We start from the raw sequence: 23992 nt of genomic DNA, 5'->3' as shown, positions 1-23992 counted from the left end.
TCTCCCGCCCAGTGATGATCACACTTGAATTCTTTGTGAAGAATTTCATTGCTTTTGTGCTTTTTTGATTTCTGAACATAAACGTTCTTATTATATACAGTATCATGCTATGGGTTTCAAGAAAGTTGGTAATAATGTTCAACTTAAATTAAATTAAGAAAATGGTTTAGGATGATGATTTAATGCAACCCGTTCTCGCAAATTTAATAAGTCAATATTGACTTATTAGTTGCGTGCATGGGTGACATACTAAACATAATAGTTTCCCTTGAAAAGCTTCATAGAAAACACCGACCTTACCTAACCTACTTAGTATGTTAAAATAAGCATCTTATAGCTTCGTAATTACAATTGTTACTTAACCTATTATAGGTATAGGTTAGGTAATAATTGTAATTACGAAGCAATAAGATGCTTATTTTAACATACTAAGTAGGTTAGGTAAGGTCGGTGTTTTCTATGAAGCTTTTCAAGGGAAACTATTATGTTAATTATGTCACCTATGCACATATTTAATAAGTCAATATTGGCTTATTAAATTTGCGAGAACGGGTTGTTTAATGATCTCTTGTTTTACCTCTTAGTGAAACAATGTGATGTCTCACTACAAACAAGTGTTAAAATGTAGGGAAAAACAAGTGTCTATAGACAGATTTTTAGTAAGACAAGCAAGCAGTGAGCCACAACCAGGTCCTAGTGGTATGTTTGCAAAATGTAAGAGTACCCCAGAAATGTCATCACTGCTGTTATAATGGAAGGGGACTTCCTTTCCAAACACTAACACCTCCTCTCCTTCCACCTTCCTCACTGTCTTCCATACGCCAACAAGAGTCCTCAATAAAGGTAAGGTACCCAAGAGTATATATAAAATGTATTTTTTTTTACTTAATCAGTGCCACACTCCCCAAATATATTACGTCATTTTACATTATTTCTAATGGGAAAATTCGTTTTCGTACCGTCTCTGGGAACGGATTAAATTAAAAAACTCGGGTACCACTGTACGGTATATACAAAACTATACCTAAAATTACATGTTAGGTGATGTTTGTATTCTTTTCCCCTTATGCGTTTTTGTTCTCGTATTGGCATCCTTGGTGATATTTAGCGCCCTCTGATTATTTTGCGTATTTGATGGTGCTACATAGCCTTCCCGGTTTGGTGCCTTCTTTTGATAATTACTTACTTGTATTCTTTTCCAATTTTTATGGGCTTTAGAATTCAAAGTACAAAAGTTATTTTTTTTTAAGAGGTCCATATTTTTGTTCCATCAACAGTTACCAAGTTCTACCATTTTTTGGAAGAAAGGTTTGAACCATTTGAATCCAGCTGAAAATTAGAACCTTAGTTTTACATTTATTCAATGTTGGTGCAAATTGATACACAGCCCACACATTTGATAATGGACCAAAATGTCATTGTTTCTACATTTTTAAGGTCATGCAATTTCATTACACAACTTTATCATGGTCCAGGTCAGACCAAAATGTTGTTTCTGCCTTTTTCAGATGTGTGCTGGCTATTAACTCTTCAGTCACGTGTTATTGTGAATCATCCGCAACTAGTTACAAATTCATTAGCTTTAGGATATTTAAAGATATAATACAAATATTTGTATTTATTTACAGGACTTTTCAGCTAAATTGGTGAGAATTGCACATTTCCTTTGGTCAGCTTTACAGACTTTTATTCTCTTAAGCAGCTGCTTGTGTTTTCTTATCTGCAAAAAACTGTGAAAGGTTTTAAAATTAAGTTAATATGTAATTATTTTAGACATGCCAATAGGTTAAAATAGTAATGTAATTTTAAATGATTAACTCGAGAGCATTACTAAACATTTGTGGTATATAAAGTATACATGAAAAGCGGCTTTCTGGGCCAGACACTGACCTGTTGTGGTGCCTTTCTTCGCCAATATATACAGTGAATCTTACATTAAGGAACAGCAGAGATATTCTTTGATTTTCTGGTCATGCTTCTTTACTGTCATTTCTCTTCAACACACACACACACGTTAACCTTGACAATTCTTAATTTTTCACACATTCTCGGTAAACACCTGGTAACACCCTTGTACGATAACTGAACTGACAAAGGGATTTCTTCAGCAAATGTTTCAAGTGCTCCTGAGGCCATGCTCTTATGGAACTTAAGATTATAAGAGAGACAAAGAATAAAAGAACAGACTGACTTACTAATACACTTTCAAAAAAAAAAAAAAAAAAAAATTCAAATGTAACGTACCTTTCTTAATAAACCAAATGCTTGTGCAAATTTGGTACACTGTTGTACATGTTTTGATATCCATTCTGGCAGAGCCTGTATAGAGGACGGGCGACAGTACCGATGATCTAACAAGAGGATGCTGGCATAGTCATTCCTGAAGTAAACATCACATACACATCAAGTAAAAATATAGCCAGATGGACACAACACCAATACTCTATCACAAGAATGGCATAAGCACCCTACTCCTGTTTGTCATTTTATTCACTTTCAGCACATAACTTGTACCTTCAGTTTCTTCTTCCTTAACCATTCTTAGTGTACCCCCTTCTGCACCAAATACTACACGATGAGAGGGTACCCTAAGGTCACATTAGATGACCTTAGGGTACTTGAATGCAACAGCTGAGAAACCTTTCTACTGTATTTTCTTCCCTATTTGAATTAGATACATAACACAGGAACTGTGTTATAGGAGGAAAATAATAGGCTAATGCATTTAGTATGAGTTAAGTATTGTTCATGCATCATAAAACAAAGATATTTCTATAAGGTATTTGGTGACAAATTCTAAGGTAGGCCTACTTTTAATACAATAGTACTATACTTTAAATCAGCCTCAATCTCCTTACCTGTGGCGGATAGCCCGGCCTATGGATTGATTCACTGCCTTAAAGCAGAGGTTTTCATAGAAGATGGAGCCTGCAGATTTTCCATCAGGTCCTGCAGACTAAATACAGTGGATTGAATGTAAATTTCCTATTACATCTGACAAATTTAAGAGTTAAAACTTAAGAGGTTGCCTACCAGGAAAATATTATTGCCAATTATTCCTCTATATAAATTATTTGTTAGTGCCAATACTCAATTATTTAACTTAATTTTGTTTAATTATATCATTCCTCCCACTGTACAGTCTCATCCACAAACTAATATTTCCTCGGCACTGAACACACCTTCAAAAATAATATTCCTCTTGTTGCCACACTTCCTCACTATCACCCTCTTCCTTCCTTCCTGTCCCCCATTTCTTCTTGTTTATGTGGTGTTTTCATTAATTAAATATGCCCAATAGCCTATACTGCACCATTTTACTGCTTGCATCAAAATGAACACAATGGCTTGCCAGCATACTTTACCAATTTTTTCCCTTTCTTTTACCTATAACACACCTGCTAATCATAAATAAAACATCCTAATAAAGGTATACTACAGTAGACCTACGAGCCCATATAAGGCAAATTCTATACACCAAACTACTGCTCCTTTTGGGATCTATTCTACTTTTAAAACTTAATAGAAAAATTTACTCTTAATATCCATTCCTGGTGAAAAATAGTTTGGAAACACTCGACACACACAACCCTCTCTAGTTGGACTAGTAGTACACATTTAATTTTGTATGCTACATACTCATCACTTGCCCAAGGAACTACAGTATTTCTTCATAAGAGTAAATTTAATCAAGGATTTGTTTGTTATCTAGTTTTAATTAAAAAAAAAAAACACTTTACACTATGTAAACAGTGGTTATAGTTAACTGTAGCAGCAACTAAAATGGAATAGTGTCAATAAATAACGCCTTCATTCAGCAGTCTCGTACATTTTTTGTTTACAAGGTAACTACAGTACCACAATCATGAATCCTATAATCAAATGCATTAGCAAATTCACAATTAATCCCTATTTGTAATACTTTACATCCATATTCATTTGTCTTTCTAAAGAACTCTGTTAAATATAAATACAACATCATGACTTACCACATGTTTATTGAGAAAAAGCATCTTTTCCTTAAGTTCTGGCGACTGAGTGCTTGGGTAAGGCAGCCCGACCATCACCACACACCTGCCCAAGCCATCGCTGAAGTTGATGCCTTCACTCATCTTCCCACCTGCGCAAGTGCTAACACTATGATGTACAGTGTACACGAAATGGTTAGGATGATATTCAGTTGTACTCTAATAATATTACAGCCCAAGATACTAAGGGTTTTCTCAAAGACAGCACTAGTATGGTAAAAATGCTACCAAGAGCAACCAAGGGATTCAGATTCAAATGTTGATCAGATGGCTGGGCTCGAGTTTTACCTTAAACTACTTGTCCTCAAAAGTTATTAAAATACAATATTTGTGGAAACCAAGATAGAAAAGGACCGAGTTGAAGTGAAGATAAAATAAGAGCCAGAGTACAGATATGTTGGGCAGGAGTAATGGGCACCAGAGGGAGGATTTGGCCTTGTCCTTTCTACACTCGATTTATGGTGATAATTCATAGAGAACCATGTCAGGTTAATGTGCTTACTGATATATTTATTATTTTACATTGTCTTAGTAGAGGGGTCTTGTTACTTTACTAAATAACATAAGTATTCTAGTGTTAACACACGTTTTTTTAACTGTAAAGTTTTAAAATTCAACAGTATGTACTTTATATAATATATAGATAAGGAGAAAGTGAATAAATTGATCTACAGATATTATACAGTGCTCATAAAATTTTAATATTTAAATCTTCAGTATTTACAAACAATACCAAATACCACTGAACTATAATGATAAATAACAATAATATGCTTAAAAGTTAATCTTTCAGTGCTATTAATGCATACATTTTAAATTGCAAGCAAATTATCTCCCTGTAATTATATGTAAGGCATATCTCTACCTAGAGAATGAGGTGAAGCAGGTGTATTGAGAGATGACATGTGTTTTTGGAAATGCTGCAGATGTTTTTTAAAGGCTACACGTGTTTTGTGAGAGAAGCAGTGTTCTGAAAGAGGATAAAATAGCAAATGGAGGTGAAAATCTCACTTTATGAAATTTAAGCCTATGCCTATTGAAACCAATAAGGTAGTACTACTGTTGTATGTTAAGTATTCACTTGGACCAACTATATACAAGTTAAAGACCAGGGAGGTGAAAATCTCTCCAATTCAGCCATCTCATTTAATTTCAAGAGGTACATATAATGAACAGGAGACAAAGATAAAATACAAGAAAATAAGACAAATATTCTGCAAATGCAGAAAGATAATCAACACTTTATTCATGCTCCAAATCTGTATCTATATCTATAATTTTATTAAAAGCTATTACGAGTAGGAGTATAGGGAAGCAAGTTCTACCGATTCCTCCTCATGGTCTCGGTATCACACTCACAGAGGTAACACAACAACACCCTTCAGCACTGAACACACCTTGCAAATAAATCACATACACATAAATGGTGCTGACCAGTTCTAGTGTCAGACCCTAGGCCTAAATCCCAACATAAGTAGGTGTATGAAGATGATGAACAAAAATATTACATTAACGTGGTGTATCATTGAGAAAATCAGTAGGAGACAGGAGGAGGATTCAAATCTGCAAATTGGGTATTCCCAAGCACAAGCTCTAAACCAGTCGGCCATAATATGCTAAAAAGTAATGCAATCTGGGATTCATCCGAATCCTCTAGCAGTGCTGAGGCTTCCACGTCAGGGTTTCACACATTACCTCAATACACTCTGGATGTGGTAGAACTCCTATAGTGGTTTGGGGCATGTACTTCGAGTACTCAGTGTGCAGGTTCGAATTCCCCTTATTATTGAGAATCAATAGGAACCATAATGATGATGGTTGTGACCTTTATCCATACCCATTTTTTATTGGTCCTTGGTTAGGTTCAGGTAATTTACTACATTAGTTTAGTGACGATGTGAATGTTTGAGAGGACGGGCTGGTGAGGAAATGGAGCGTGTGTAAAAATATATAGGATATGGTAAGGAACAAAGCTTGGTTGTGTGCTGGTTCTCAATGATGCCATGTAGTGCGGAAGATCTGCCGAGATTATGAGTACAATTTTTTATTATCTTAAGCTTGTTTTTCTCTACAATACTGCTATCCCTTTTCTCCAAGCTATTGTCTTCTGGCCCCATAAAATTAACATGGTAATTGTGATGCTGTTAACTTACCAACAACACTGAAGAGCAGGGAGCCAGTAACGCCTGTTGTACTTGATGCTGTTAATCGTACAGTCTTCGCATACCCATTTAGCACGCTATCTAACTGACTTGATTTTTTGGGTTCACGAAAAACCTGTGAGAACATGCAACAAGTCATAGGTAAACAATTTGCATTCACCGCCATTTTTCACAATGAATATGGTGACACAGTACATGAGATATACATTATTTACATGTAATTTAACAAAAAATTCATGCTTTTCAATTCATTAAATTTCCTCATATCAATGATCATTTTATTTGCCTCAATGTTACCCTACTTGAAGGATATGTTTTCAAAATAGGAGATAAAGAAATGTTGTTAGATGGACTTTGCACATTCTTTAAATGTAATCGAGACTGAAGAGACAAAGGATTAACAAACAGGTGGTGAGATGAAATGATGGCAAAGTAAATATTTTGTCTCAATGAACGTAGAGAAATGCAAAATGGGTATTTCTAAGATAATCTTCAGATACCAAGAAAATGAGGCACAAAACTTCAGTTCATATATACTATACTGTATAACAATGCTTGTGGGCAAGTGTTTGCATTACAGAAACACTGTACATGCATCAATTCAACCATTTTAACAAGCTTTAATCTGGTATCCTAACACCATCTAAATAACTATACATGGCTTGAGTTAGTTCCTTTTAACATCCCTATTAATTCATCTACTAATTAAATACCTTCTTCTTTGCTTCTAGTCTGGTTATGACACCAGAGGCAGTGAAGTGAGAAAACACACGCTGCTCGTAGTCATAAGAAGGAAGAAAACAGACAATTCCTCCTGGCACTACTGTACAAGTATTTACCAGCACTCGGCCCAATTCATCCAGCTGTACAAGAAATTTATATTACTGTATATATTATCCATAAAATATAAGCATATTCATCATCACTCATTTATAAATTTCATGGGAGAGGGTGAAAACACAGTGAAGAAGAAAAAGGTACTTCCATATTCACCATCTAAAACACACTACAGCATATAGTTTCACAAAAGTTAGATGCAATAAAATATAGCATTGGCCAAAGTTAAAAAAAATGAATGAAATAGCTATTTATAGGGTAAGGTTGCTGTTCTTTGACCAACTAGGATAAGAAAATTATTCCTGTTCAAATTGGATATACTGTACTAGTATAAAGTAAATACAATTAGTGTGATAATGCTTCATAAAAAAATTGTGTGAATTGGAAATATGTGATGTTATAGATCAGCATCACCTTCAGTATTAACTGAAATATGCAAGAAACTAAACTTATGGCACTCGTGCAGTGTTTTGTCACCTGTGCCACAGTTTTTGGCCAGTTAGATATCACCCACTTAAATAATTTTACTAATATAAACATGTACATTGTATCATGATTTATATAGTATTGTAATGATTTCAAAATTCAGGTGCCCAGGTATGGAAGTGGCCACTAACAATGGATATCCATAATGTTTGGCAACCATAGGAGCACTGTGCCTCAAGCTCTGATATTACTGCATGTGGTAGCTAGTTGTATTAGTATTCTTTGGCGTTTTCACTTTGGTCGGGGACTACCATCACACCTATGTTTGGTGGCTCATTCCTTAGTAACCACTTTCCTCTACGATCTGTTATTAATGTGCAAAGTTGAATCATGATAATAGGGCCTTGGCTGCATGTTTGCCCAGGTCCTCTGACCTTCAAAACAGGCAACTGGACCTGGTAAATATTGCTATCTGTTACAGTAGTGACAATCAAGTGTCACCCTATGCAGTACAGCCAAAATTTGGCAATTGTGATTCCTTCAAACCCTCACTCCTATTTCTAAATTTTGTTTTAACATAATTAAGGTAGATTATATTATTTTGTAATCTGTAACTTGCACACAACTAAATACTGTATATATTTCAGCATATTAGAGTATTTACACAAATGGAAAGAGCTTTTCATTGATTTTTTAATGTAAATATATTTGTTTAGCAATACAACCATTTTAATTCCAATAATTATGAATGGTAAATATGAAAGACTTATCAAAACTGTAAATAAAAAATAGAAAATAAATCACTGTAAACATACCGAGTCAAACCTCCTAAAAACTTACACAAGTCTTGAGATAGCCATTGAAACACCACACAGCGACATTCCTGGTTTAAATTAAATCATTTATGACATCTATACTCACCACCTTGGTGTCTCCTCTATGCTGGTAAGTGAAGTCCAGGGTAACATTTGTAGGGCCTTGACTGAGAACAATAGGCATGATCTGTTCTCCCGGCACAACATGACCGCAGGAAAATTCGTGCACTCGGCTAATGTCTGCACCGGCCGAGAGGAAGAGCTGATCTCTGAACTCACTCACAGGTCGCATGGTTCCCCCGGCAACAATTATCGACCTGATGTGAAATACAGTTAACGTTATGTCGTTATGTGAAGTTCTCTCCTGTGAGGATTTTTTTTTATAGAGGACACGTACTTTCTAAATATAGATAAACAATTAAAATTTAGTGACATGGATGAATTTGTAGAGAACTAATTGAAGGGTCAACTAGCTCAATTTTTTTTAGTAAATTACAATGTCCACACAGTCGTGATTATTTAATAGTGTAATGAAACCAATTGTAATTTTCTGCAATAAAAAAAAACGTCATTTCAAATATGGTATAAATAACAACATATAACTGCATGCCTGATAGACAAACACAGTCATCACAATTCATCTGGATCACGACTGATACTTTGAATAGTTCTGGATAATTTAATAATAAAATTTTATTTGTAAATCCAGTGCTTTTAAATGTTGTTTTTTAGAATTTTGCTGCTCAATTGTATTAAACTGTATTCCATGTTTTTGTTTTTTAATGGGTCTGAAATATACACTATACTGCAGTGCCACTTGGTAGTCTCTCCCATTGTCTCCACCTCAACATGCAGCTTTTCAATAATCTGTATAGTATACCACTGTCCTTTTCCTTGCTTTTAATTTATCTTTTTATATATTTCTACCTTTCTACTTTCTCATTTGCATGTGCATACTGAGTACAGTGTTCAGTCTTTCAACACATTCTTCCTTCACAAATGGTAGGTACTTCACTATCTCCTCAGAGACAATCCACCAGGTACACACTTAAAAGTTGTCTCAGGTGCTCCTTTGGAAGTTCTTGGAACATTTGAATTTTAAATACCTGAGCACGTTTTTAAGTGGTTCTTCCCTCAAAATAGGTAGTTCTGTGACTAAATATGTATCCAAGACACACACACATATATGATAGTTTAACCAACTTGTCAGATGAACTCCAATTAATAAATATGAACTCCAACAAAAATTGATAATTCAAGTCTTACTCTAACACTATAATAATAATTACAATAATAATACTGTCATTACTATATTACTATAACTTTTGTATAGTAATTCAAGCATCATTACAGTAAATTTAATTACAGTACAGGTGCTGTACTATATATTATTCAGAATGCCTCATAAAGTCGTTTCTAATTACAGTATTGACAAAAGTACATAAAACAATGACCAACCTGCACTGTTTAACAATATCATGGAAATGGGAAGCAGGGTTAAGAACCAGATATTTGATAGATGATTTTTGTGGACTAGGACCAACCGTTACGATAACACGACCATCCTCAGTGGAGTGTAAAAGAGCTCGTAGAAATTCAGTTATCTGCATCAAAGGAGAGCCCATCACAATTTCCTCCTCTTCTGTTGCAGCTTCAACCTTGTTCACCTCAAGGGCAGCTGGCTGAGCATTTTCTATACACGAGAATTATTTTATGAATGTTTTAAAAACTACTACTATGCATGGATAAACTGCTAAAACATTTTGTGAAAGACTATACAAGTAACTTAAGACAACAAATATTTTGATATGCCAAAGTAATGCTTAATTCAATTTATGCAATACAATTCTAGTAGGGCTCACACTACAGGCAACAGTGTAGCATTATCTTACTATAAAAGCCATGTGATAAATTTAGCTTAGTCTTGGGTGTTCATTTGACTACATGGCTAACACACTGCAAACCATTTTGTCTGCCTGAACATTACCTGGGATACCAAGCATGGCTCTATACAGGTATACTAATGTTGCTTGCCTTTGGATTTAGTCTGTAGGGACTTCTGGACACTCATCTTGGCTAGAAAAGTAGAAGTTGAAGATGTAGGATTTGACAGAGGAGACTTTTGGGTCTGCTGAACCTTCACTGATCCCTCGAAGTGTTGACTGAAGGAATGCAGCTTGTGATGAGATCCAAAATAAATGTCAAATGTAAAAATCATAACTTAGCTTTTAATGTTTGGTTTAATGTCATTATCAATGAGGCACCAACAGCATGTACTGTAAAGTATATGAAAAATATATCATGCAATTATTTGTACTTTCATAAATGTTTCACTATACAATAATATGCTATCTTGAGGTTATCTTGAGATGATTTCGGGGCTTTAGTGTCCCCGCGGCCCGGTCCTCGACCAGGCCTCCACCCCCAGGAAGCAGCTCCGTGACAGGTGACTAACACCCAGGTACCTATTTTACTGCTAGGTAACAGGGGCATAGGGTGAAAGAAACTCTGCCCATTGTTTCTTGCCGGCGCCCGGGATCGAACCCGGGACCACAGGATCACAAGTCCAGCATGCTATCCACTCGACCGACCGGCTCCCCTACCTCATCAATAAGAAGTAAAGAGAAGATCTACCAAATATGGTGCACAGATATGTACACATTTCCAGGCTCCCGTCCCTTCTTTATGTCATCCATAGTCTTTTATGGTTGTCACTGAAATCAACTGTACTTGGAGGTGTTGAGCTAATTTTGAATACACATTCACAAGAATCAGCATAGCCAACTTCCTTTATATCTATAAACACAATATCTAGATTTACCCAATAGTCAGCATCTATAGTGGCCACAACAAGTATAGGAAACTGATGGCTTGTAAAAATAATGTTTATTAATTCTGATGATTTTTTGCAAATGAATTTTGAACTGGCATTAATGCTCCAGCAGGAAAGCAATTCCATCGGTTTATTACCCTATGGGTTAAAAGACATTTATGGTTTTCTGTGATATATTGTAGCTTGTAAAGTTTGAAGCTGTTACCCTTTGTGAGAGTTTCATTGGACCTTTCAGAGAAGAGGTCTGGATTCCAGTTTGTTAAGTATTTTAAAGTACCATGAAATCAGTCTTGTTATGTCTGGTTCGAAGTATTGTTCGCATTGAAGCACTAAACCTTCCCTGGTAAGCAAGTTGATTTAGTTCTAGGATGAATTTTGTAGCTTTGTACTAAACCTTTTCTGAAACAGGTACTGTATGTCCTTTTGAAGGCGAGGTTTACCTGGTCGATACCTGGTTGATGAGATTCTGGGAGTAGTTCTATTCTCCAAGCCCAGCCCAAGGCCAGGCTTGACTTGAGAGTTTGGTCCACTAGGCTGTTGCTTGAAGCGCCCTGCAGGCCCACATACCCACCACAGCCCGGTTGGTCCGGCACTCCTAGGAGGAAACAATCTAGTTTCCTCTTGAAGATATCCACGGTTGTTCCGGCAATATTTCTACCCTGATATTGAGGTCTCCATGCATGGATACCGTAGTCCACATGGGGCACACCAGCGATTTGTACACCTGAAACACAGCTTTGCCTTGCATCAAAGGTTCATTTGATTACTGTATTCCTAAGGATTGGTGTGGCATTATTAAATGCAGCCATTAGTTGCTGAGCAACTTTCAATGACTGTTGGATGATCACTCCAAGGTTTACTTTCTCAATCTCCTGCAGAGTTATGTTGCTGATATTATAGTTATGATGTGGACTGTTATGCCCTACAAGTAATATCTTGCATTTTGTAAATATAGAAGAGCATTTGCAAGTTTATCACCACTTGTAGGGCTTATATAGCTCGTTGTGCAAGGATTCAACATTATTTTCCCATTTTACTTCATAATATGGCAGTTAGATTGATACAAAACCTTCAAATATAATATGCAAATAAACATAATGTTATGAAGATAATTATGTTTGTTTGCAATTTTTGTACCTTATGAGCAATTTTGCTCTTTTCGATGTATTGCAAGAGTTTGAAAATATTAAGGTTGTCCGTCAGGGTATCACATAAAAACTTTGACACGGTGAGCATCTGCGATGTGGGGATATTGCTACCTGCATTGGTAGCAGCATTTCTCACATCACCCGTGGCCAAGCCAGTACAAACTTTAGAACCTAGAAAATGTAAGAGAAGGAAAGTCAATTTTTAAAGGTTGGTGCTAAATTTGAGTAATACAACTAAAGTATTATAATACTTTTAAAAATATATCCAACCCTTCTAATTTGCTCTGATTGACTAAAGTGTAAGCCCATTACTTTATGTTTACTCTAGCTTTTGTAGCGTTTATTGAAATTAAAACAAAAACTTCTTTTAATAATATAATATGTATACAGTACAGTGCATCCTTAAATAACAATAGCAATAAGGTTCATTACATTAACTGGAAGAGCTAAGGTAACATTGTCATGTGCAGTGTTACAAAATTAAAGCTGCCTAAAAACAAGACTTTGATCTTTATAAAAATGCAACAGATAATGTAATATCATCTTACAATTATTTTTAAATATATCTTTTTAACTTGTAAAGTAAAGAGGTCTGTGGATATATTAACTGTCTCTGGCATTTTTGTGTGAGGAATGACTTTAGAAAGAGCAGTTCTATGTCTGAGGTACTACTGGCCAAAATGTGAAGGCAGGCTACCTGCACAGGTGGCCAGTGTTGAGAGAGTAAATGTCTGAGAAAGGTAATTTGGCATGCAAGGTTTGTACTGATTAATCTTGCCGAGTATCCCTTGATACTCGGCAAGAATTTTGTGTATAAGTCATACTGCAAGTATGAGACATACCTTGAATTATGGGATGCATTATACAACATAATCATTGCAAGTTACAATAGTTTCAAGACCCAGGTAGACATTACCTTTTTGTCTTATAATCTTTACAGCCATGATGAAGGGTGTGCCCTCTTCAGCTCCATTCCCAGGAAGAATGTAGATTTATAGTGCACACTTCCCAGATCAACACACAGGAAGATATTTATGTACTGATTTTTTCTTTATTTTGCATACAGATCCTTTACTTTAAATGAATACAAATATTTTTGTATTCATTTAATTGGAGATTATGTGGCTGATCTACAGCACAGATGTCATCAGACCAACACAAAAGGTATGATACAATACATGAATTTTTGTTTTATTTTACTTACCTTCAGAGATATCTGCTATTCCATAAGAAAACTAAATTTAAATATAGACATCAGGTGTAAAGAAACACATCCAAATGTCTAGTCTTGCCTGGGAATCAAACTATAGTACAATAAATTATGAACTGACTGCACTCACATTATCAAGCATTACAAGTATTGTATCGGCGAGATCTGCAACATTAAAAAACAAACTTACCTCCGACTAGCAGTTTCATTAAAGCATTCATAAAAAAGAGTATCTGTTTGATATACAACAAGTTTCTTGGAGACAACTTCTTGCTGTAACGCTGCATGTACTGGCTCAGCTGTGTATGAGCTCCCCGCAACTGGAAAATATTTTGAACACTTACACTATCTTAAAAGAACACATTACAATTTCTAATGCGGCTGTTTGCATTATCTCAAAACTGACAAACAACAAGAAATAAGTATTGCTCACCTGCCCATGGCTGACAAACACTGAATGTATATTGGAAATTGTTTCCAAGAGATTGTGAGCCTCATCAACAATGACAACATTTCCTTTCAATTTTATGCCACTAGCTTCTCTTGTGCCTTTGTGGAGAAGTGTGTTGTATGGGAGCACAACCAGCTGGTGGAAGTAAACAAATTGGGGTTATAAAGTTATACAGTATATAAAAAAAATGACAGCCAACAGTTATTTGTTATTTCATAATACTAATTTACCTGAGCATCATTGATTGCATATCTTGCTCCATAGTATGGACAACTTTTAGTCTTTCTTCCAAGGCCAACCATCTGCTCTATATCTTGAACTTCTAGGAGTAACTGTTGAAAATATATGAATTGTTCATTGATACTTTGTTGAAATATTTAAGTCGGGCAAAAATAATACTGCAGTATCTGTACCATGAAACATGCAAAGCATTTAAATTCTTCCACCATTACATTGTCTTATCAATGAATACTGTAGCCAAATCTCATTGTCTTACATTTTACAGATGAACTTGTGTACTGTATTTGCTTCCCATTTATTCCACTCAACTTTCTCACATCATGAGGCAATTCTTGTCGATACAAAACAAAAAATATCTTTACTTACATTATCACCATACCAACATGTGAAATTCTTTATAAGAAATTACACACATTCCTTGAAAAGTTTTGATGTAGTAGTAGTAGTACACATACAAGATCTAGTGATGTAATGAGTGACTAATTTGGTGTTAATGTGGGTAGTTGCCAGAGATGTGTAATGTCACCTTAGTGGCTCAGTATATACATGGATGGCATTACAATAGATCAAGGTAAGAATGTCAAGAGAAGTGTAAACCTAAAGTAACACATAACTTGAGCGCTGGTATATCACATTTGATGTATACAGATGATAAATTTTTTTAGCAGTGATTGATTTATATAGACTAGCTCAAATTAGTATTTATGTGAATGAGAGAAGACTTAAAAGTGGATGCAAACAATAGCAGAGTTATGGTGGTGGAGTAAAGTTTGTAACATACACATGAATGATGAAGGGTTGGAAGTAGTCAACTAGTTTAAACACCTGGGATGTATGACTGACATTAAAGGACCGTGCAAAGGAGGAAGAGAGCAGGGGCAGGATTCACAAAGCAGTTACCCATGCACTTACAAACCTGTACATCTTCTCAAACTTTGGCTTCTTTGTTTACAATTATTAAACAGTTAATGAGCTCAGAAGCACCAGGAGGCTGTTTATAACAATAGCAACAGTTGATTGGGAAGTTTTCATGCTTGTAAAATATTTAAAAAATATAACCAAAGCCATCAAAGATTGAGGAAAGGTACACCTTCATAAGTACTGTACTTGCATAACTCCTTTGTGAATCTGGCCTCAGGATGAGTCAGGAAGGAAAGTGGCTGGTGCAATGAGAGGTTTGGTTAGAAAATTAAGATTGAAATGATGTGGATGAAAATTAAAATTGAAGTAATGAAAAGCCCAAGGGCTGGAAAAAGGTAGTGCTTATTCTTATGTATGGATGCAAGACAGTGGTAGGTTATGAACATGAAAAATCAAGAATTAGAAATAGTTAATCTGAGAGTGTAAGTCACTAAATCAGAAGATTGGAAAATTACACAACACCTTAATTCACAGTGGGAAATGGAGTTGTAATAATAAATGAATGATAATTTTAAATCTTATTGAAAATAAATTTTCAAAATACTGGTGTGTCTAAACGAGTTTCCAAACCTGATCAGCAAAGCCTTCTAGACCGCTCTGTCGGAAATATGGGCAACCGGATGAACGCTTCTTCTTCTTGCTAGTGGTACCATCCACCTCACACTTGGTGGCTTGACCTTTCTTGCCACGCTGCAGATCTAGGCATCTATAAGAAAAATATACAATTTATCAAGTGGAAATATATGTTAAACTGTACTCTTTGCTTAACTAGCATTCAATTAATAAGTCTGCCTGTACACTAATGACCAAGAAAATATAGCCCCCAAGAGAGTTTTTCAACATTCTCAAAATCTGATTTATGAAAACTAGTATTTAGTTGCTCCCTAGAGCAAGTCAAAGATAGTTAGGAAAAATACAAATTTTAATTTGACAACTAAACAAGGGTCAGCTCGAGTCTTACTTGTCATTAATGAGGGACATGTTACCAAGTTTGCCGACTGCTTCATTAATGCACAGGTTTTGCCGAGATGCCAGAGACACCACTCTGGCATCTTCACCAAACACCGTCTTCTGCACCTCACGCACAAATTGTGACAATTGAGAGTGCGTGCGACTGCAGAAATAAATCTGCAAAAAATATATATTGTTCGTATATAATTTACATTTTCTACAATTTATTCTATTTATTAATTTCTAGGACTGGTTAATGTTTTTCAGCAAAAAATTAGCAACACTTGTCTAGGTGTCAAAAGCCTTAAAAAAAAAAAAAAAAAAAAAAAAAAAAATTGGCAATGGATACAATATTTTAAAGTTTGGATCAGCAAACCAAACTTTGAAAATTGTGCAGAAAATCTGGACTAACCCAGCATCATTAATACTGACTGTCCATATATATTAAATTTTTTTACTATGGTTTTGCTTTTTCTGTAATGAAAAAGCAAGCTGCAGTGGTAAGTGGTGTGAGGGCAAAAATTCTAATACAGCACTTGGCTATTTAAACCATAGGGGAATAAAGTGTGCATCAAAATCTCTGGTTGCAACCCACAATTTTCTGGCCAGATGACTGGAAAAAAAAGTGTTTTGGAGAGTCTGGGATGTGTGAATTTGCTTAGGAAGCAGAGGCAGAGTTCACTGGCCTGTAGTTATGTTGTCCATCATATCATAGAGACCTGGAGGCTAGGGCATATGTGTTACGGACCCGAGCCCAGCGTCCGAGCACGGAGCAGTGGCGACCACGCCATCTGTGGGTCAGCTCCCGAAACCCCCTCCAAATGAACGACGCCATCTAGTGAGGACGAGAAATACTGGCCACAAGGGCTAGTTTCCCGTCCTGATCTGCTCATAACACAGCCGCTGCTGACCTCTGGTGAGGTGACGCTTAGACAGCAACGCCATCTATGGAGTGGATAGGTGGGCGTTTGTGTCTAAGCCTGTAAGTGAGGTGCCCTAGAGTGTAACCGGTACTGATGACGTGTCTGATTACAGTCGACCTGGGACTGCTGTAATGGAAGTTGGATCAGTCTACCCAAGGCAGTCGAAGAGTCTCCACGTGTTTGCTGCAGTAGCTGTGAGTCACCCCCCGGATGAACACTGTGGTGTTAGCCTGCCTGTGACGTGGCAGTTGAGGGATTGTCGTACCCGGGGCTGACTGGTGGAGACGCTTAACCACTGGGGTGTTGTGGTGAGGAGAGTGATCTGTGGGATCACACGAGGCTCCTGACTAGGGCTCGCAACCCTAGTATCGGTCGTGGAGTGGCCTACGCAGCGTTGCTGATTGGAACCTGCCAGCTACAGGCTGGATTTGTGGTTGACGGCCTCCACGACGGTGCCCCCAGTGGAACTGTGATTTGGCTGGCCTGTGGCCAGGGTAGACTCAAGAGAATCGAAGGATTCATCGTGAGGCCACAAGAGGACCAAGGGCTTAGCATCGTTGAGCACTGTGGAACACTCCGCGTCTTCAGAGGAAGACCACGTTGTACATAATAGTGTTTATTCCTCCCCCGTGTGATAATCTATATATTATTTATGGTGATGGTAATAATTATATTATTAAGTTTTTGCCTTTGTCTCCCTTCCCCTTTAATTTACTTGCGTTACAGAGCACACCCCTTGAAAGCCACTACTAGCTTGGGGCCGGATACCCTTACTCTACTAACATCAGAGAAAGAACCCGGTTGCGACCCGAGAGGGCCGTAACAATATGATATAATTGAATTTAATAATTATAATAATAATAAATATGCTCGATGTAGTGAGATTTCTATAGACAAGTTTTTGTAGCAAATGTCCCCTCACATGAGATTAAAAATTAAACTTTTACTCAGGAAAACTAGCTCATAGTGTGTTAGAAATATTAGGACATGAATGGCAATGCTTTCGATCACATTTTTAATGATCTATGTAGATGGAAGCTACACTAAAAGAAACAGGAGAAGCAAAATATTTTTCCAAGTATAAAAAAACAAACTCGCAAATACCTCCTGAAGGCATCTCTAGTTGCAATGAATCCTCGTTCCAAAGAATCGGGATTGGTACTATATACAGTAGTTCATTGATTTGAGGTTGCACAATATATATAGAATAACATTAGCTGGTATAGTATATGAAATAATAGCATTTAAAACCCCAAATAAAAAATCTGAACACAGTTGACATGACCTGTCATACAAAGAACTTAAAAATGCAGCACTAGTGTGGAATATGCATCGTGTGAAGCACAAAAATAAGGCTACGAGTGTAGATTAAAATCTCCTTTCTGCTCAGGCCACTTGCTTGTTACCTTACACACATCCAGCTCTTTCCAAGATTAGGTCCAGGCATAGCCAGAGCAAGTCATCCTTTATACCCTTGCACATTAATTACTATAAAAAAGGACTGTGGAGAAGCACTCTGCTAACTGCTACTCGAGTTTCCTGGTTAATACTTCCAACTGCTCTGAAGTAAGGCCTCGAGTGTAAATGAAATATTAATTCCCGAGGCCACTTGGTTCTTCCAAATCCTGCCCATTTTGTCATAATTTCATATGCGCTGCCCAGGGTTTTAGTCAGGCTAAACTTAAGGTGGGAAGCTTTTTGCTACACTATTGACTTTTAGGTGTTGATACCTGATTTGGGATAGTAGAGCACTACTCAGCATTCTCTCTGATGCTGAGTAGATCTTGGAGGTGGTTTTGAATACAGATGGCTAAACTTCTAGGGGGGGTCAACCAGAAATGGATTATCTCCAATTTTCCCTGCTCCTTCTGGCTAAGAGGGGATGTTTGAAAAAAAAATCCTCACTATAACAGAGCACAGTTGACATGCCTGTATTTGGTCATGTTCTTAAGAGGAGCAGGACATTTTCCCTACAAAACAACAAAGTGGTACAATACTGATAAGAAAATGGGAAACCTTTACTTTTAAACAACTGTCATCATCTTCATCTGCATTTTCATATCTGTCATTTTCTGTCTCATTATCACTGTTGTAGTCATCCAGTAACAAAGAAGTCTCCTCGGGTGACATCATATCTTCACCTGTGGAATATACTTTTATCAACTAGAGATACAACACTGCAATCCATACATAATTCAGAGAGAATGCATTTGTCTCATATAATCTTCAAGACATAAAACATTTTGATCAAATTAAGATAACTGTAAGAAGTTAAAAGGTCAGAAAGTGGTACAGTATGTGGCCTTCACAACCCAAAACCTCTAGGTTACATGAATTTTACATATTAGCTTCCCTACTATACAGACAAATACACACTCACTTCAAATTTTATATTAAAAAACCATGCAGGTCAGAAATTCACATCATCCAAACTCATGCCAAGTGATAGCTAATGAGTACAGTATTTTATCTTCTTGAAGATAAAATACTGTTAAGACATGTTTAGATTAGTGCTCTATTTGGAAAACAATCAGAAGACAGGTTGGCAAAGAAACAGTAAACATTTGATAGCAAGCAGCCTTAGTTAATGGACATAAAATTAAAATACTGTATATAAAATATCTTTTACCACTAATGGAGCTCAATTCTCGTCGAACATTTTCCTGAACTTCGTGCAGATCACGGAACAATTCTTCAAATTCATCATCAACTTTCTGCACCTTTGACCTCTGTAAGAATGAACAAAACATAACTAAATCATACAGTATACTGTACTACAATAATATATTTAATTAAAACATCCCAAGTGTCGTATGCTTCAGTAACAACATTCCCATTGTTGATGCAAAGTAGAATTAAGAAGTGACCAGCAATGGTCACTTTGAGAATCACTTAATTGAATTAAGAATCCAACCAACAATGAAGCTCAGCAAACATTTTGCCATAAATTATTTTCCAATGCTATGTGATGTTCTCTTCAGAAACATGAGGGTTAGGGAGAATATTGAGGTTAAAATAATATTCGTTAACAAATAAAAGTTAAGGTATAGACATGCAAAACCTTAAATTTAACAAATACAATATGCCACATTTAATTTGATAATAACATATATTTCTAAATAATATATGCAATGGTTATGACATTGTATTGATACAAAGTATAGCATTGTTATTTTTTACTATAAGGCTGCCAAGTCTGCACAACTTTTCGGGCTATGTGCACATAGCTTTCCCACATTTGTATGCAGATTTTTAAAATACATTTTATATACAGTACTGTATATATAATTATCTGATAAAACAGATTGAAAATTATTGTTATCGACTGATTAATAAAGTGATAGGAGAATCTGTGTGGATAGCAGAATATTAATACAACAATAAAATGCCTCTTTCAAACACACTTTGATAACCTGCCGTCGCTCCTTCAGGGCCTGCACTTTCTTTTCCTGTTTCTCCAGCAACTCGAGTGTCTGTCGATATTTCCTCGCCTCCTCTTGTTCCTCACGCCTCTTTGTGGCTGCCATGAACCAGTCAGGGCCATCATCATCGTTTACATTTTCACTTTCTTTAACCTTCCTCATCAGTTCAGCCTGATAATTAGAACCTTATTATAGTGACTCAACTTTTTTTTGGTTAACACTGTCAAATGACAATTCCTGGTAAATAATGACAATAAGTAAATAAAGTAAATAAACTCCTATGAGAATTCAGACTTGGTGTGCCACAATTTTCCTCGAATTCATATTATTTTATAAAGGGAAATGCCATCATGTATATAAATAGCAATCATGACTTATAATTGAAAAGGATCCTCTGTGGAATCTATAAATACAATAGCAAATGCAAAGATTATAAGGCTTTTTGTTGTTGGCAGCCTAAATAAGTAAACATTTCAGGAAAATATCAAGATTAGTTTGCAAGCACTTAGGTCTCAAGAAAGTTTGTCATGATCTGCTGCATGTTTAAATATAAAAAATGTGATAAGTTTGAGAGAAGAACCCACTCAAAAATATATTTTAAGATCATTTTTATTAATCTTATAGGAGGGTATATTCCAATTTCTATCATGAGATTTTCAATATCGTTTTTACATACTGTACTTTCTTTATCCAACAGGCCTTCAAAAATGAGAATATCCAATTGACTAACTCAATGAAAGTAACTACCTGTATAGTGTTATTAACAATTAATATACATTAAGAATAATATTTTCCAAGTACAGTACTGTACAGTGCATACAGCAGATACTGAGTAACAAACCTTATAATGTAGAGTGTGCTCTTTCAGCCATGTCAGTGCACCACATATCAAGCTCAGTGACTTTCCCTGAAGGAGAATAATTTATATAAAAAAAGTGCATCAGATATTGAGGTTGTTATAAGATAGGCGAGGCTAGCATGAGGAAGCTATTTTTTAAAGGATTTTGTAGGAGGGGTGAGGCTAGCAGTAGGAGAGGGAGGGAGGGACTTATCAGGGGAAAGTGCAAAGCCATTTACTATATAGCACTTGGAAGGGAGTCAGGATAAGGATTTGGGACAGAACAGGGGCAAGGAATGGTGCCCAATCACTTGAGACAGTCGGGGATTGAATGCCAAAAAGCAAGACCGTTGCTCTACCGTTAGGGGATTACTCAGGGTTTTTGTTGGGTAATATTATCTGAGGAGTTATCCAGGGACGTGGTGGAAGGGGCGAAGTTAGCAGGAGAGACATTATTCAGGGATAGCACTGGAGGGGTATTCAAGCAATAACCACAGTTAATTGGTGTTATCCAAATACAAAATATATATATTTTTTTATTACTTACTGAATACTGCTATATAAATTAAACCAAGGATTTATAGAACACTGTGGGATATAAAGTAATGGCAGATCAAAGGATCAAAGTAATGAGAAAAGCTTCACCATTCTCAAACAATAACCAGAGATTTTAATAATAGCACAAGTAAGATATACATACTCATTAGTTAATTAATTTCAATTTTCATTTAGATATTAAAAATAATGCAGCTATGCATATATAGCTTTTAATAGCCTATATCACTAACCTTTGAATGTAATGGGCGATTATGAAAACTTATAATTAACTAAATTAGGAACTTCTTAATATGTGCGTGGATGTGCATTGCCCCTAGCGCAGCCTGGTGGTAAACAGTCAGGCCCTGCTTGACGTGTAAAATGTTTATACTTTTCTTTTTTTTCTCCTTTTTTAAACTTTCCAAAATTTGTTTGGGGTTTTAATTATGATTTTTGTGTAAAAATGTTTAGAAAGGAATGCTCTAGAGTACAGTATAGGTGAAAAAATAAAAGAGAATTATGGTTCATGATCAATATTGCTAAATATGCGACAATTTATAAACATTTAACCATTCCTCATTTATTCTTTATCATTAAAAAAATATGGATGTTCACATATGATAAATTTAAATAATTGTAAAAAGTAAACAAACTTTACTTGCATACTTTTTTGTCAGGTAATTTGCATAGTGATGAGAACATATGAGCAGGAAGGGCAATTATTGTCATGAGGGAGTGATAAGTCTTCTGATAAGCTCATCAGGAGTTTATAGAGCAGTGCTCGTGCATTTCACTAGATTTGTCACAAAGGCAGGAAGTGCTTTTTGGAATTTGAGATTATATGATGCATTTTAGTGTCATCAGAGAGATTACCGAGAATTACAGACGATACAAAAAATGCATTGTCAAATAGCTAAAGTGCTACTACCAACCACCAACACAACACTTACTGTCCCTGTAGGACTCTCAAATATTCCAAGCTGTTCCTTCTCCAGTACTGAGAATAAGTGCGTCATGAAATCCTTCTGAATATCATAGGGAGGAAAGGGGAATGGAAATTCTTCTGGTGGAAGCAGTTCATTCATTATGATACGTTTCCTCTGAAATGAAAAACTCAGATTATTATAACAGTCAGTATATCATAATTATCACCAAATGTAATATGCTATAAAGAGGAGGAGTTAGGCAACTGTTGTGGATTGCATCCTGGAAAAGGTCAGTAGATGGTCTAGTGGGATCTCAATAAGCCTAACTGGCTTCCTGTCCCTGTCTATGGGTAACTAATTCAATCCTTATATCAGTAAGGACCATTTAACAATAAACTAACCTCCCTGTGTGTGTTTGGTTACGTTTAAAATCCATTAATGAACCATCTAATGTTAGTGGTCCATATCTGGCCAGTTAGGTAACTGACTAGTTAGGAAGTGGCTCGTAACTGGCTGGTTAGGAAGTGGCTCGTAACTGGCTGGTTAGGAAGTGGCTCGTAACTGGCTGGTTAGGAAGTGGCTCGTAACTGGCTGGTTAGGAAGTGGCTCGTAACTGGCTGGTTAGGAAGTGGCTCGTAACTGGCTGGTTAGGAAGTGGCTCGTAACTGGCTGGTTAGGAAGTGGCTCGTAACTGGCTGGTTAGGAAGTGGCTCGTAACTGGCTGGTTAGGAAGTGGCTCGTAACTGGCTGGTTAGGAAGTGGCTCGTAACTGGCTAGTTAGGAAGTGGCTCGTAACTGGCTAGTTAGGAAGGAAGTACCTAGTTAGCTACCAACTATCCTTCACCATACTCGCCTCAGTCTATGCTGTCTAGTCGATATTCGTGGCCAGGAGTCCCACTCTAAGAGGTGTTGAGAGCCGGTCGCACTTGCCGCCACTCCTCAGGTAAACAAACATCACACATTAGCGCGCCCAAGATGGGAAACTTCCCCCCCCCCAGGATGGTCAGATATATTATATTATCACTAACTGGCAAGGTGGAGGCTGACACACAGACTCTGCGCTCCCTCAATAGGTGGCAGCACCATCAGCCCGTCCTCTAATTCGTCCACTTTCTATGGATGGAATCGTTAATTATTATTATATTTTGTTGATAGGCTGTATCTTGTATCTTTCCTGAATTTACCTGAGGGCCACTATGTCTCTAGTGGTCTCGACGAGGACAGGAAGCTAGCGGGTTGTCAAAGGACCCCCTTTGCCAAAGGACAGGTTAATGATTTAAGTGAGAGGTTGACTTTTTTATTTATTTATTTATACAGGAGTTCT

At 36.5% G+C, this 23992-nt stretch overlaps 1 protein-coding gene across 1 annotated transcript; it reads right to left on the bottom strand.

Moving 5' to 3' along the window:
• Positions 1-1603: 1603 nt before the first annotated feature.
• On the bottom strand, positions 1604-23677 carry LOC123757144 (ATP-dependent DNA helicase DDX11). Its single transcript, XM_045740587.2, has 21 exons — positions 23522-23677; positions 22693-22842; positions 21209-21274; positions 20350-20538; positions 19575-19674; positions 18968-19086; positions 16033-16199; positions 15642-15777; positions 14141-14242; positions 13893-14045; positions 13650-13779; positions 12239-12420; positions 10303-10444; positions 9727-9961; positions 8375-8585; positions 6904-7053; positions 6182-6305; positions 3990-4120; positions 2859-2956; positions 2245-2380; positions 1604-1730 (listed from the first exon to the last, which is right to left on the bottom strand). The coding sequence occupies exons 2-21, from the start codon at positions 22825-22827 to the stop codon at positions 1695-1697; spliced, it is 2742 nt and encodes a 913-aa protein (XP_045596543.2). The 5' UTR covers positions 22828-22842; positions 23522-23677; the 3' UTR covers positions 1604-1694.
• Between the last annotated feature and the right edge of the window lie 315 nt (positions 23678-23992).

Source organism: Procambarus clarkii, chromosome 13, assembly GCF_040958095.1.
Source record: "Procambarus clarkii isolate CNS0578487 chromosome 13, FALCON_Pclarkii_2.0, whole genome shotgun sequence".
Lineage (NCBI taxonomy): Eukaryota > Metazoa > Arthropoda > Malacostraca > Decapoda > Cambaridae > Procambarus > Procambarus clarkii.
Note: the sequence above shows the minus strand (reverse complement) of the source record. Positions and strands in the feature narration are given on the sequence as shown.

What these genes read in the sequence shown, in the direction of transcription:
- LOC123757144 (XM_045740587.2), bottom strand. Translation starts at nt 22,827, where the DNA reads ATGAATGAACTGCTTCCACCAGAAGAATTTCCATTCCCCTTTCCTCCC. An exon ending in TGTTTGTCAGCCATGGGCAG is followed by an intron (nt 13,780 to 13,892) that starts GTGAGCAATACT and finishes AATATTTTCCAG; the next exon opens with TTGCGGGGAGCTCATACACA. An exon ending in ATAGAGGAGACACCAAGGTG is followed by an intron (nt 7,054 to 8,374) that starts GTGAGTATAGAT and finishes TTTCTTGTACAG; the next exon opens with CTGGATGAATTGGGCCGAGT.